We start from the raw sequence: 14957 nt of genomic DNA, 5'->3' as shown, positions 1-14957 counted from the left end.
TAATCTCAGCACTTCAGAGACAGGCAGGAGGATTGCCTCGAGTTTGAGGCCAGCCTGGGCTACTTAATAAGTTCAAGGACAGCCTGGACTACAAAGCATGAGATGCTATCTCAGAAAAAAAAAACAGAGAGAGACAGACAGACAGAGACAGAGAGACAATGAGATAGAGAGAAAGAGAGAGATAAAGTGATGGAGACAAGAGAGAGAAACAGACTCAGAGGGTGAGGCACAGAAAAGAAACAGAGACTGAGGACAAATGAAGGAAAACTTCAATGGGAGAGGCAGTCACAGAGAAGGAGAGGAGAAACAAAGAGGGCAGAAAAGTCACTCAGTCCCAGAGCTGTTTAGATGATGCACAGGAAACTTTGAGGAAGAGTCAGACATAAAAATAAATAGAGCTGACAAAGCCCCTTGATGCCGTAAGGAAATGTGCAGAAGACAAAGGAGGATGCCATCAGCTTCCTCTCTCCTCCATTTATGCCTGCAGCACCTAGGTCCTTGTTGCTTTTACCCCACAATTCCTCTGAAGCCAGCAAAAACTATTGTATCCAACCTTGCTCTGTTCTCCCTCTGCTCAGGATAGCAGTCTCTTCTCAGGAGCAGGACTGGGGAAGGGTTTGGAGGAAAAAGGATTTTGAGAACTACAAAGGGCCCCAATTTTCCCAGAGATGAACTGAGGGAGGGAAGCATTTAGGAATAAGAATACACAACTAGGAGGATGAAGGCGCTTGGAGGCAAGTAGATAGACTGACAGGCAGGCTGACCACATAGGAGAAGGGATTCAAAGTTCTTCTACATCATCTATGTCTGTACCTCCATCCAGAGGGTAGTGAAAAGCTGCGTCTGCTCTCAGCCTTCTGCCTACTTTCCCTCTTAAACCTGAAGCTGTAAGCTTAGGAAAAACTAGTGGCTCTGCCAAACCTGTGAGGTCTTTTTCCTTCCTTATAAAAATCATTAGGACTTTACTACTGGGCCCCAGCTTGGCTCTAGGCTAGTAGGAAAGCTGTTAGTTGGGGGACAGCAGGACTGCCTACGTGCTCTCCTCCAGCTGGAGAGTTGGAGGCTGGACAGAACACCTCAGGCAGGCTCTCCCCAAGCAGCAGCGGCAGCCCAAGCTCCTCCCTGGCACGTGGCACACAGACAGGCTCTGAACCACACTCTAGCCGCTGGCGACTGTGCCTTTAAATTGCTGCTTTTGGAGGGCGCATCTAGGGGGAGGTGGGAGGGAAGGAAACATCTTATTACTGGCCTCCCTCCTCCCTCCCTCCAAGACTCTCCAGGGTTTGGAGAGTGATTGCTGCCCAAAGAGAATCTTTTCTAGCTCCCTGGCGACAGGCCTTTTGTAGCCCAAGGCGAGCCTGAGCTGGAGCCGCTAGGGTTATCTGTGTCAGGATCATTTCCAGGGGAATAGTTCTGGCCCCTGACTGGTAAAGACAGGGCAGAGGAGAAGAGACAGAAGAGAGAGGGCACAACTTCAGCCCCTTTGCTCACTGTGAGCAGCCCGTGTTGGAGGAAGGCACTGTACTTTTGGCGTTCCCGCAGGGATCCCCCCTCTCACCTTGGCAGTCAGACTGAGAAAGGGCTCCAAGGTCCCCGTGGAATGACAACTCTTGTTCCTGCAACCCTCTCCTTCTTTCTCCTCTGGACTCTGCCAGGGCAGATCCTCCTCAGGTGAGCTGAGCAGGGGTGAGAAGGAGGTGCATGCAAACACTGGTGGGGGTAGGGGACTGGCAGGAGAGCTGGCACAGTTTCCTCTAAGTTTGCAGAAAGAACTCAGTTTGGAGGGCTGCAGGGAAGGACACACTATCCTACAATCAGGACCCAGGAGTTTTCCACTGGAGATGTCAGGGACCCAGTGCTGGTGGGAAGGCTTATGTGTGGGTGAGAGTTTTCTGGGCTTGTGTAGGGGTAGGGATGGGTGCCTTGGGAAGGGGCTGGGTAGCTGAGCCCGAAAATGCAGGCCATCTGTCCTGTGACCCAACTCTCCCTCCCTACCAGTTGGGCCACATACTGCTCAGATCCCCCAAAATGAGAACAACATCTTGTCAGTCAGATAGCATGGGTTTTCCCCAAGATCACATCAGGATGCAGCTGGGTCACCCAAGCCTTAGACTTTTGAAATCACTCTGCTTGTGAACACATGGTTGCTCACTGTCCCCCAAGGGGCAGTACATGGCAATAAAATCCTGGGCTTTCTGTAAAGGAATGATTTGGGCTCATTATAAATGTCCTCCAATTGTTTTTTTCTTATTAGAGAAGGAGTCAGTATAGGCTGACAGGTTGAGCAGATAAAGAAAGATGACTATAGCTTGGGCTGAGCTGGCCATCAGATGAGCAAGTTTTAAGGCAAAACAAGTGAGTGTCACCACAGTATCCTTCTCCTCTTCTTAATCCAAGGAGAACCCCAGAGCTTTTGCCTCTGAGGAGCTTCCTGTCGCACTGCTTGTGAGTTCACTGGCTGACTGTCAGCTAAAGATACAAGGCAGGACAGTAAAAAGAAGTTTAAAGTGGAATGACAGCTCCTGTATGACAGGAAATCAGACACCAAAGAGAGAACCCAGCTAGGTCTTGATGGCTCTCCTGGAGGGGATACTGAGCCAAGGTCCAAGCTCCAATGCTACCATTTCCACTTAGACTTAGGGACTGGAGGCAGTTAGAGGAAGATGGGTCCTTAAAGAATGTTGATTCCAACTTGTTTAATGTATATATGGAAACTAAAAAGGGGAAGTGACCTGTCCAAGGTTGCTCAGGTACCTAACTGAATCAGGGTTTTCCCCTCACCCAACCCCAGGGCTTTGCATAAAAAAAATAACATCCACTGTGGATCCTCCTATGTTCTGCCAGTGTTTGGAACTTTCCAGAAATGAAAGAGGAAGAAATGACTGTACATAGTGATTCCAGTGACAGGTGCTCAGACAAGGTACCCTGGAAGAGGGGGCCACAATAAGAAGCTGAAGACAGCTGAACCTACAGTCTAACTCAGAGTCCTAGGAGAGGTGGGAGAAGTAACCTGAGAGTGAGGCTAAAGACAGTGGAGAGGTCTGGTTTCTCCATGCACAAGGCCATGTGACCTCCAATCAGGCAGGTGGCTGGTGGCCAACAGCAGCAGCAGCACCTGGCTAGCATAGACGTCCTCTGTTGAAACTGCAAACTTCTGCTTGGTCCAACTTCCTGAGATTTTCACAGATGGTTTAGGCCACCTGCTCTCATCACTTGCTGAGATCTGGGGTGGCCTCTGTGCCTAGTGTAGGGCTTCTTCTTGCTTAGGAAATTCAAGGAGGCAGGACTCAAAGAGGTCAGAATGAGGCTGCCATTGGTCTTCCTCTACTCTGGTTCTTTGAATGGTCACCCTAGGCTGCTTGCATCATGTACTGTGGTACATAGATTCAGTCTTGAAGTAAATAACTCTAAGTTTGAAGTTTTGCTTTACCACTTACTGGCTATAGTATCATGAAGTCATTTTACCTCACTGATCCTCAACTACATACGTCAATTTTTCCATATCTATGGATTCTACATCTTTGGATTCAACCAATTACAGATCAAGAATATACATTTTTTAAAAAAAAATCATTGCTAAACTGAACACAGTCATGCATGCCTATAACCCAGTTACTTGGAAGACAGGCAGGATGACTGCAAGTTTGAGGCCAACCTAGGGAACTCAGTGAGATCTTGTCTCAAAATAAAATTTTCAAAGGACTGGAAGTGTAGTTCAGTGACAGAGCACTTACCTAGCATGTGCAAAATCCTGAATTCAGTCTCCAACACCATAAAACAAAATTGCACAAATGATAAATATCTACATACTTTTCTTGCCATTATTCCCTAAATGATACACTATAACAAGTATCTGTATAACATTTACATTGCATATGTTTCAAGTAATCCAGAGATGATTTCAGTACATGGGAGGATATATGTAGGTTATTTGCAAATACTATCTATTTTATATAAGATACTTGAGCAGCCATGAATTTTGGTATACATATGGGAGTCCTGGAATCAATCTTACTGGGACAACTATAATAGGGATAATCAGGACCTTGGTGAGAACTAAATAAGATAAGCTATGTGAAATGTTTAGTATGATGTTTTTCATTATTCCATTAGTTACTGCTTAATCCACAGACTTTCTAGGAAACAAAGAGCCACTAACTCAAAGGAAACCAGGACCCACAAAAATAGCAGTTACTGTGCTATCCAGCCCTACAGTGCAATAACAGAGCTGGCCATCATGCTTGACTCAGTTAGAACAGCAGGATAGAAGAGAATGAAGAAGTCCAGGAGTCCAGCCCGGGCTTGGTCCTGAGCTCTGTTCTTGCTCCCAAAGCTTTGTTTAGCTCCTGGTCCCTGGTCTATCTGTTAGCTGGTAAGCTAGTAAGCAGACATATGGAAGGAGCTTTCCCACTCTTAGAGGAAAACTCATCAGGAAAGAAGGCATCTATCTGGCTTACAGATCAGGCCAAATCATACTGGCACCTGCCTCAAAATCAAACTGTTAGCAGGGAAAAGGTGGGAGTTAATATTCTCAGTATTATGTGCCTACTGAGAGACTCTTGCATGTCCACAGAGACCTGCTTCCTTATATAGTTGAGTTCACCTGTCTGCAGTGGCCACAGCCCAGAATTAAATCATATCTCAACAGATAGTTTTCTGCTACAAATGCCAAGAGCCAAGCCTCTCTCTTTTCAGAAGCTGGATTCTAGATTCTAAGGAGTCTCACATGAAGCCAATTAACACCAAATCTCAGAGATGCAAGTTGTCCCTGATCCCTTTCCATCCTTGGCAAGGAGTGTAGGACACATGAACAAACCACTACAGTGAAATGTCACTTTTAAAGTGCTGTTTTGTTGGGTGCTTCTAAAGCACCTTCAGGAAGAGAACACTAGATGAAACTTTGGCCCAATACTTTAAATCCTAACACTGTCACTCACTAGCTCCGACATTTTGTACAAATCACTCATTTTTAAATCTCAGTTTTTCATCTGTAAAATGGAAATAACAGTCTACACTTCCATTTTACTGAAAATTGTGATAAAAAGATCTAATGTATGTGAAAGTCTTTTCCTAGGATAATTGGTGAGTTATCATGTTAGCTATGGTGCTTTTGTTTGTTCTCATTTTGCACATCAGCACCCAGAGGGTCATTCTTTCTTATCCTGCTACCTGATGCAGAGACCAGCCAGAGGTGGATGGGGAGGAGAAAGTCTGTGATAAATTCAAAATATAACTGGTGTCAGATCTCTTTGTCTCTCCTGTCCAGGGTGGCTTTGGCAAAGGAGGATGTCAGATCTGGGACCAAGGATTCGCAGCCCATGTCACCCTCTGATTTCCTAGACAAGCTTATGGGGCGAACATCTGGATATGATGCCAGGATTCGGCCCAATTTTAAAGGTAAGACACATTCATCCCACATACACCTTGACACTTTGGCAGCATACTATGCAGTCCTGCTCCCATAGTTTGCCCTGATGAAGGAGGCTGGAGGTTCAGGGCTAGTTCTTACATCTCTTTGTTGCCCATGAGTCTGTGTAGCTGGCACTGTCTTCTCCCACCAGTGCCCTCATATAAAACTCAGGGATCCCAGCTTCCTGGAATGCCCTGCCAATGAGTTGTGCTTTGCTACCATAGGCCCACCAGTGAATGTGACCTGCAACATCTTCATCAACAGTTTTGGCTCCGTCACTGAGACTACCATGGTAAGGGGTCTTCTATTTCCCCACTAATACTCCAGTGTGAATGGGGTAAGCTCATAAGACAGTAAGCATTTCCTCCCCAGCTAGTCTCTTCTTCTCTCAAGGTCTCAGCTAAAGTCATAGGATATCTGAAGTTAGGAATGAGAGACCATTTTTCCCCAGTTCCAGACTTCCATGGCTCAAGACAGACTAGTTTTAGTACCAGAGATCAAATGTGTAGTAGCTTGATGCAGAGAATAGACTTTGGAATCAGCAAAACCTGGGGTCAAATTCTGACTCTGCCATCTAATAGTTGTATTATGCAGATTTATTTGAGTCTCAGTTACTCATTCATGATAGCTGCATTCTCACAATATTGATGTGAGATTTAAATGAGATACAATAAAGCACTTATCAGAGCTGTCACACATTTGGTGCTTAAATAGATGCCTTTTCCTTTCCCATCTTTGCTATATCAGCCCATGGTAGGCTCCTTTTTCAGAAGAAAATTACTACTTCCAACATGTGGCTTCTAGTATGTCCTCCTCACTGCTCTGTTACCCATGTAGAGTTGTAATAGCGTTCTCTGTGACAGAGCCCATCTCTGCACCTTCCCAGGACTACCGAGTAAATGTCTTCTTGAGGCAGCAGTGGAACGACCCACGCCTGGCCTACCAAGAATATCCTGATGACTCACTAGACCTTGATCCCTCCATGCTGGACTCTATCTGGAAGCCAGACCTGTTCTTTGCTAATGAGAAAGGGGCCAATTTCCATGAGGTGACCACAGACAACAAGTTGCTGCGCATCTTCAAGAATGGCAATGTGCTCTACAGCATCAGGTACACCTGGTGGATGATCAGAGTTTCTATCAAAAGGAAGAAGCCAGATGGAGGCCGAAGGGTGGGAAGTCCCGAGTGCAGTAAGCTGATGTCATTTTTTCTTACTGTTCTTACCAGATTGACTCTTATTTTGTCCTGCCCGATGGACCTCAAGAACTTCCCCATGGACATCCAGACCTGCACAATGCAACTGGAAAGCTGTAAGTGTCTGTAGATTCACAGAACAAGTCCTAGAAAAACAGCTAGTTAGTCCTATCCCTTGATACTCTAGACAGGAGAAGGGTCACTGAGAGTGGGAAGGATTTATCCAAGCACACACACTCAATTATTGGCAGAGATGAGAGTAAAAGCCAAGGTTTCCCGACACACAACCTAGTATGTCCTTTTATTCCCATACTGTTTGCTAGTCTGGCTGTTTCACAAGGCTGAGGCATGGGAAGTACTAAATATGCTTGTGCTGTCTGTGAGGGATAGTTTGAAGAACTCCTTTCTCAAAGTTTATTTTCTCTCTTATAGTGCCTGAAGTAGTTTTGCCTTTCTTCCCCTGAGTTAGGACATTAAATATATCCATAAAATGACAGTGTTGTATAGGGCAGGAAGATTGAACACTAATTTCCAACAAACACAGATAAACATTATACGGAAGTAAGAAATAACAATTCCAAGGAGAGGACTGTGCCTAGAGAGAAGTCAGCCAAGGGATCCTCTGTGACAGAGGGTCAACCTATATGGACAGTCCAAATTGCACAATAGCCAAAGGATGGCAAGCTTGGGCTATCATCTATTTTTGTTCCTTCTCCATCCCCTGGATGTGGTGAGACTTCAAGATCAGGAGACATTCATAAGGTCTTCATAAAAGAATGCTTTTAAGACTGCTCTAGTATATATTAACAGTGATACACAGAACATGTCCTGTGGTCATCTTCTTAAAGTTCATAAACCACTTTCACATTCAGGTTCCCATTATCTATCCTTTATAACCCTTCAAAACCGCTTTGAGATAATGGTAGAGGAACTACTATTATTTTACAGAAGGGACTGTGACTTACCCATAGTTATACAGCTCCTTTGAGTCAAGGCCCTAAAGTGCATTCTTCAACCATGGTGATTCTGCTCCTATCTCTCCTGTGAATGTTTCCACATTCAGCATGAGTCTTCATAAACTTCTAGCTAACTTGGAGCCACTTGACATGTTCATATAATAACTATTGGATTATCCCAAATTAAGGTACTGGCTAGGAGTCTGTGGTATTTGCATTGTCCCATGCATGACTGCCAGGATATAAATAGCTCTCTCTTCCCTGAGGTAAAGAGACAGAATCCCTGGCTCTGAGGCTGATTCAGCTCTAGATATGTGGTCAGTACACATGCTTACTCCATTGGGGTTTAGCTATGTTTCCTGCTGGGGTCCTTGACATCTTTCCAACTCTCTTGGCCTATCTTCTAGGTCTGTCAGAATAATTTCTTTTTAAAACCTGTCTTAAGCCTGAAAACTGGATAGAAAATGAGTCTGGAGTCATCCCTCTTAGGATAGGCTCATTAGACAATTGACCAAGCACCCTCGTCAGAAGTTTCCCTTTTCAGGATGAGAATGCAGTCCCTAAGCCCCAGGCCTTACTCCTTATCAAGTCTTCTTCTGCCAGTTCTAACTCTACCTTTACCGCCACCCAACATCCACACTCTGCAGTTCTCTGCAATCTCTGTCATTTGCAGTTGGCTATACCATGAATGACCTCGTCTTTGAGTGGCTGGAAGATGCTCCAGCTGTCCAAGTAGCTGAGGGGCTGACTCTGCCCCAGTTTATTTTGCGGGATGAAAAGGATCTAGGCTATTGTACCAAGAACTACAACACAGGTAAGAACCAAGCTCTTTACTGGCTTTGAGGCACGGAAGGGCCTCCAGATAAGAGGCAAAGAAACAAGGCAGCTATTCTCTATTAGTCCTAACCTAGGCAGGATATGATGCTACATACTTCGTACACTTTATCTCATAACTTATGGCAATAGTGATCATCACCACCACTTTTTAGAAAGACAGGATCGAGATTCCAAGAGGTTAAGTCAGTTGTCCAAGTCATATAGCTAATATCTGGCAAATTTGGAATTTAATTGTAGATCCAACTCCACAGCCTATGGTTTTGTCCCTTTCACATTCTGCAGAGAAAATAGTCCTGCACAATGAGTGGCAGAAGTTCTACACTTCCTAGGGCCAAATTTGTTTGTGAGATGAGAAATTCACTTCTAAGAGTAGTAAATGGCTGTGCTGAACTGGGAAGGAGCAGGCCTGAAGGCAATAGCCAGCTTACCTTGCACTGCTACCAATGTCCAACTCTCCTAAACTGCTTGTTTTCCCAACCTGAAACTTGGCTAGCAAGTTGAGCAAGGCTGCTTTTTTACCATGAGCACCTGCCCTCTGCAGCTTCCCTAAGAGTTGTTACCCCAAACAATTTGAATGTGAGGAGGTGGGAGCCTAAGACAGACACAGCCTAAAGAGAGAGAGAGCCTGAGTCTCTCCTATGGGGTGCTGATATACTTTGGGTTCTTCTTATGCACATGTGCATGTGGGGGTGTAAGGGGTACGGGGAGTGGGGCAGAAGGACAGTTTGTTGCATTTAGAAAATGCAGCTGGGGATAGAAATTGGAATAGCCTTACGGAAATAAAATTGACAATTTGGATATAGGTCAGTCAGTGGTTTTCAAACTTTGGTATGCAATATATCCCCCTAGCGAGTCTGTTAAAACTGTCAATTCTACCTCTCAGAAAGTACAAGTACACATGCCAGGAGTAATGCCCATAAATTTGGATGTTAACAGACATCCTGATAGTTCTGATGTAGGTGGTCTAGGAGACATAGTTCTGGAAGAGACTTTAGTCTAAAAGCTTCATTTACCCTTCTATTTTCTCGTATCTACCAGCTCCTCAGAATGTATAATAAGTACATTAAATATTCCAAACTATCACATTGACTTTAGACCTCGAGGGCTGCTGGGTCACTATTTACATTACCAAACTTAAAATTATTTCAAACATCTACCAGTAGGGTGGAGGTTAAGTAAATTAGATAGTATTCTTCCTTGGTGTAATAGTGTGCAGATTTTAAAAAAGGATGCTAGGAAGGCACACAGATCCACATGGGTAAAAACGAATGAAAAAAGGTAAGGTTCAAAGTTGTAACACAGAATGATTATATTATGATGGAAGAATAAACCAAATAAATGTGCATTTAAAAATCCTTGGGGGCGTACTTTACCTGATTTATCCTCATTTACTAGACACAAGCATATTCTACAGAGCTAGTTTCTCCCTCATTCTTCGTTTCCACTTTTTCAAATAAACTTTGTCACTGCTTAAAAAAATCCTGGAAGGGAAATACTATCACTAAATATTTCTAAAGTTATGTGATACAAGGGATAAGAGCAAGAACTTTGGAGTCAAATAAACTCGTTTGGATTCTGGCTGCACTGTTTACTAGTTGTGGGCCCTTGAGAAACATAGCTTAATCCTTAATCTCTTCATGCTTTAATACTCTTATCTTTGAAATAGGAGATCATGACATTATCTGCCCAAAGAGTTGCTATAGGATTAAATGAGATAAAGTATATAAGGTCAGGGCACTTAATAGAGATTTGATAAATGTAAGTTTATGATATTATTCCTTATTTCGTTTTTTTCTATACTATGCAAGGGTTAATTTTGTAACTAAAACTAAAGCTTCAAAAAAAGGGACGAAGGCATGGAGGGAGGGAGGAAGGAAGAAAGAAAGGAAGAGAAGAAAAGAAGGAGGAAAAAGATAATATGCATACTTAGTAAAAGCAGGCCATAGTGAGAAGCGTGTGGTGGTATGAGGTGGGGTATACTTGGAACACTAGAAGGTAATAGTGTCATATAGCATGTCAGAACCTTAATCAGGTATTGATAAAATCACTGGCCTTGAGGAATTTGGTAGCCCTAATAAGGGTAAACCGAGACAAAAATAAAAATAACAACACACAGTCAACTCTCAATGTCCACAAGTTCTGCATCCAAAGAATTAATTAACTATAGAACAAATCTATTCATGAAAATAATTGTACCTGTGCTGAATATAAGCAGACTTTTCCTCTTGTAATTATTTTTTGTTTATTGTTTGTTTGTTTGTTTGGGACAGGGGGTCTCACTATCATTTACAGCTGCCTCAGCCTCCCTGCTTCAGCCTCCCATGTGCTGGCATTATAGGCATGTGCCACACCACCCGGCTGCAATTATTCCATCAACAATATACTATAACAAGTATTTACACACAGCATTAATATTTTTGTTAGGTATTATAACATAGAGAGTATTTAAAGTATACAAGAGGATGTACATAAGTTATATGCAAATACTATCCCCATTTTAAGAGACTTGACCATCCAGATTTTGGTATTTGCAGAAAGGTCCTGCAACAAACCCCTCACAGATACTAAGAGATGACTACATATATTCTCTCTTTTATTATGCCTCTGCTTCTGAGGGGAGCTGTGCACTACTGTTTTCTTAGGCTTAGAGCCATGGGAAGCATAGAAAAGTGAAGACTGCTGGCAGAGGAGGCAGGGCATTCATGCATGGCCCCATGCACTTTTTATTGATGGATTAGAATGCTGCTTCCTAATGCTCTATAGGAACCCACTGCTCACGGTCCAGAGCTGATCTCTGTTGAGTGTTGTTTGCAGAGGTTTTCTATGTGACTCTGCTCACTTGTTTAAGACACAGCAATGTTTACCACAACGCTGTTGTTAGAGAACTTCTGGGGTACTAGTAAGAGCAAGCAAGGCTGCTAAAATCTGAGTGGAGTCTGATTTTACCACTAATAACAATATAAAATATTAACAGCTACCTATGTATTCAATACCTCAAATTTATTGTCTCCTTCAATTTTTTCAAGATCTGGGTGATGGAGTTGATATTGCTATTACTGTTTTACAGGCAAGGAAACTGAAATTCAAAAGGCTTGGGTGTTTTGCTCAGTGTCACACAGCTAATAAATGAAAGGCTAGGATTCAGATTCAGACAGTCTTACTCTGGAGACCTCTTGCTCTTTATCTTTTTGCTGTGCTATCACTTATAGACCTTCTACTGAAAGCTAAACTGCCAGAAGAAAAGAGAAAGTCCTTTAAGGCTTCCCTGAGAGCTTTCTTACTACATACATTCCACTACTTGGGGTCATTTTGAAAGACATTTTTATTAGCCTCAATGAAGTGCCCAAAGGTCATCCAACAGAGATAGAGCTGCTCTGCTCCTTCCCCTTAGGTTCAGCTGCCAAGTGAGGGCCTGAGGCCTCATACTTCACCTCTTTCTTTGCAGGGAAATTCACATGCATCGAGGTAAAGTTTCATCTGGAACGGCAGATGGGCTACTATCTGATTCAGATGTACATCCCTAGCCTACTCATCGTTATCCTGTCCTGGGTCTCCTTCTGGATCAACATGGATGCTGCCCCTGCCCGTGTAGGCCTTGGCATCACCACCGTGCTCACCATGACAACCCAGAGCTCTGGCTCCCGGGCCTCTTTACCAAAGGTGAAGAGACATACAAGGGAACCTGTTTGCCACTGAGCTCCCAATTTCCCTCTCATCCCATGCTCCTTCTTGCTCACCATTTGATTTAGATTTACAGTTGAGAAGAGACACTGAGCAAGAGCAGGTGTGTGACATTTCCTCTTCTCCAACAACGTACTGCTAAGAACATTGCCAACAATGTGGAAGCGAAGGTTAGGGATGCTATCTGGCTAGGGAATAAGTAGAGGCCATGCCTTACTTACTTGACAGTCTGTAGGAAATGCTAGCATCTCCAAAATGAAAAGGCCCTTATCAAGTAGAAAGTCATATTCCCTCATGCACAGTTTAGAATACAGTCCAGAGAGGTAAAATGACCTTCTCAAAGCCATGTTCCACCAGAAATAACCAAAGAAATGTCAGGATTTTGAGCCAACTTCTGTCCTCTTGCTATGTCAGAAATAAGATACTATTGCAAAGCACTCTAGATATAGTATCTATTCTTTGGGGATGCAAAAATTTTGAGGTAGCAAATAGCAATTAAAGAAAGTAGACTCTGATCATCTGGACACTGCAATGTTTTGATTATGCAGAAAGATTTGTGCTGATGAGACTAGTAACAGTTCTCCCAGCCTCAGGTCATGTGGGGAATTTGGAGGTTACTTCAAAGTCCTTAGAGTCAGCAAGGATTGGAGGAAATCAGGGAGTGAGACTAATAATTTCATTCAACAAATATTTATTGAGTATGTACTATGTACCAGATACTGTACTTATTTATAGAGGAATAATGAGAAGCAAAGCAATTAGTTTCTTGTGAATCTCACAGTGGACATGTTTTCTCTTGCTCTGATTTGTTTGGAACCAGGTCTCCATCTTTTGTTTCTTGTCCCTAAATAAGACTTCTTACTAGGAACTTAAGCAAGAGGTAGTCTGCAATATCCATGATGAATTTATGAATTTTCTATATGAGGGAAGCAGTGGTTAAATGTAGAAAAATAAGTCAGACATATTTGGGTTTAAATGCTGGCCTCATATTGTGACCCTAAGTAAATTCCTTAACATCTCAATTTCCTTGCCTATAGCGTGGGAATAAGAATGCTCCCTCAATCATAGGGTAATAATGAAAAATATACAATATAAAATGCACAGGACAATATTCGGTACATAATAACCACTCAATAAATATCATTTTTTTTTTTTTTGTCTTTTTCCTTTTTACCGGTACCAAGGATCGAACTCACGACTGCCTGCTTGCAAGGCAGGCACTTATGCCGCTGAGCTAAATCCCCAGCCCCCAATAAATATCATTTTAATGATCAGGCATCAGAGGTGAAAATCATGAGTAATGCATCTGGGATTAAAGCAACTGGTATTGTTCCCAGTTATTTTTGATTTGGGGTATTTCAAATTCCTTTAGGGTAAAACAGTGACAAAGCTCAGATGAGGATCAAGTGTCCAAGGAGTTACACATCACTTTCTGCAAATATGGTTTATAGGTGAATTGACAAGGCTCTGATGAGGCAAGACTGATTTAGGCAGGGTCAGACAGAGATGTGATATCTCTGTTTTGATAACAGCCTTGAATGGAGACTAGAGGTAGAAAACTAATTTTGCACTAAGAACCCTGTCCCAGTTTATTGCCACTGCAATGTGAGGAGAGTCTTCTGTAACTCAAGGACATATAATGAACAATTTATCTTCCTTTTCTATTCTCCTCCTGTGAGTTAGCACAATCTATGTGCCTCTAGGAATCACCTACTTCCCTCATTTGGGAAAAATGGACTTTGCTGGATAGTTGTTTGTAACACTGACATCTCCTCATCAGATTTTTAATGACATTTTTGTGGGCTTATTGGCCAGTAAGCAAAATACCCAGGCATGTACCCCAAACTAAATGTCCTTATTAGCCACCTCCACACAGATTCAGTAAGCCAAGGAGATTCTGCTCACTCAAATTTGTACAATATCAGGTTTGGTAGGAACCTCAAGGAAAGACACAGGAAGAAGCCAGGGTATTTTGAAAGTTACATCAGTTCCATTCCTAATACTTTATTGTCCAGGATGAGAGTGCCAGGACCTGCTTTATAAGAGAACTCAAATGGGGTGGTCATTCCACATGTTCCCAAGAAACCACTCTTCTTTGCTCTTATAAGGGACTCCAAAGGCATTGATCACCCTCTCTTTGCAGGCCCATGATCTCCACAACTGTAAGCAAAATGTAAGGGCCAAATGGAAATTTCTACCTGAAACTATTGAATTAGACCTAAAGTTTCAGCATGGAGGAAAGACCTAATTCTCTCCAGATGCTATAAATTCTTGAGATAGGTAGTGATAAAAAGGGTAGAGAGAGGTAGAATCCAGTACTGACAAACAAATTACTAAACCATGCACCTTTTCACTCATTCAAAGAATATTTACTATGTGTCAGGCACTTAGCTTAGTATTGACAATAGAACAATGAGCAATATAGAGTCCCTGTCATGGAAGAGCTCATAGGCTAGTGGAGGGAAAGTCAGGTAGGTGGTAGATACTAGGAAGGTATAGGTAGCCTGTATACATATAGCAGGACAACCAGTACAGACTGGGATGATCAGAGAAACGAAGGCTTTCCAGAAAATGTGGCATCTAAAGAAAAAGCTGATAGATAAGTAAAAACTACCCAAGGAAAGGATGAAAAGGGGAAGGGAGATGGGCTTCCTGGGAAACTGCTGAAGTAGCTCATCATCAACAGGGCCATAGATTGTAAGGGGCATGATGAGGCAAGAAGTAGGCCAAGGCTAGATGTCACAGTAAGTGGAACATCGATTAAATAATAAGGATAATGGAGAAAAACTGAAGGGTTGTAAGCAGGGAATTAATATGTTCAGACTTTCATTTTGAAAACAAAACTCTGGCTGCTCTTTGGAGAACAGATTAGGGTTAGC

The 14957-nt window shown here is 42.8% G+C and overlaps 1 protein-coding gene across 3 annotated transcripts in view; it reads left to right on the top strand.

The window, feature by feature from the left end:
- Nucleotides 1-1152: 1152 nt before the first annotated feature.
- Nucleotides 1153-14957, top strand: part of LOC100723095 (glycine receptor subunit alpha-4) — a 27951-nt gene continuing 14146 nt past the window's right edge. The window contains exons 1-7 of one of the 3 annotated variants that reach the window (XM_063246225.1): nt 1156-1671; nt 5267-5397; nt 5635-5702; nt 6297-6520; nt 6638-6720; nt 8234-8374; nt 11843-12057. In XM_063246225.1, coding sequence (XP_063102295.1) covers nt 1601-1671; nt 5267-5397; nt 5635-5702; nt 6297-6520; nt 6638-6720; nt 8234-8374; nt 11843-12057 — 933 coding nt within the window. In that variant the 5' untranslated portion in view covers nt 1156-1600. Of the gene's footprint in view, nt 1672-5266; nt 5398-5634; nt 5703-6296; nt 6721-8233; nt 8375-11842; nt 12058-14957 lie in introns of all 3 variants that reach the window. The other 2 variants (XM_003470973.5, XM_063246224.1) reach the window with 2 other exon arrangements.

Source organism: Cavia porcellus, unplaced genomic scaffold (genome assembly GCF_034190915.1).
Source record: "Cavia porcellus strain 051 isolate PalLab524CR breed Dunkin Hartley unplaced genomic scaffold, mCavPor4.1 scaffold_3, whole genome shotgun sequence".
NCBI lineage: Eukaryota > Metazoa > Chordata > Mammalia > Rodentia > Caviidae > Cavia > Cavia porcellus.
Note: the sequence above shows the minus strand (reverse complement) of the source record. Positions and strands in the feature narration are given on the sequence as shown.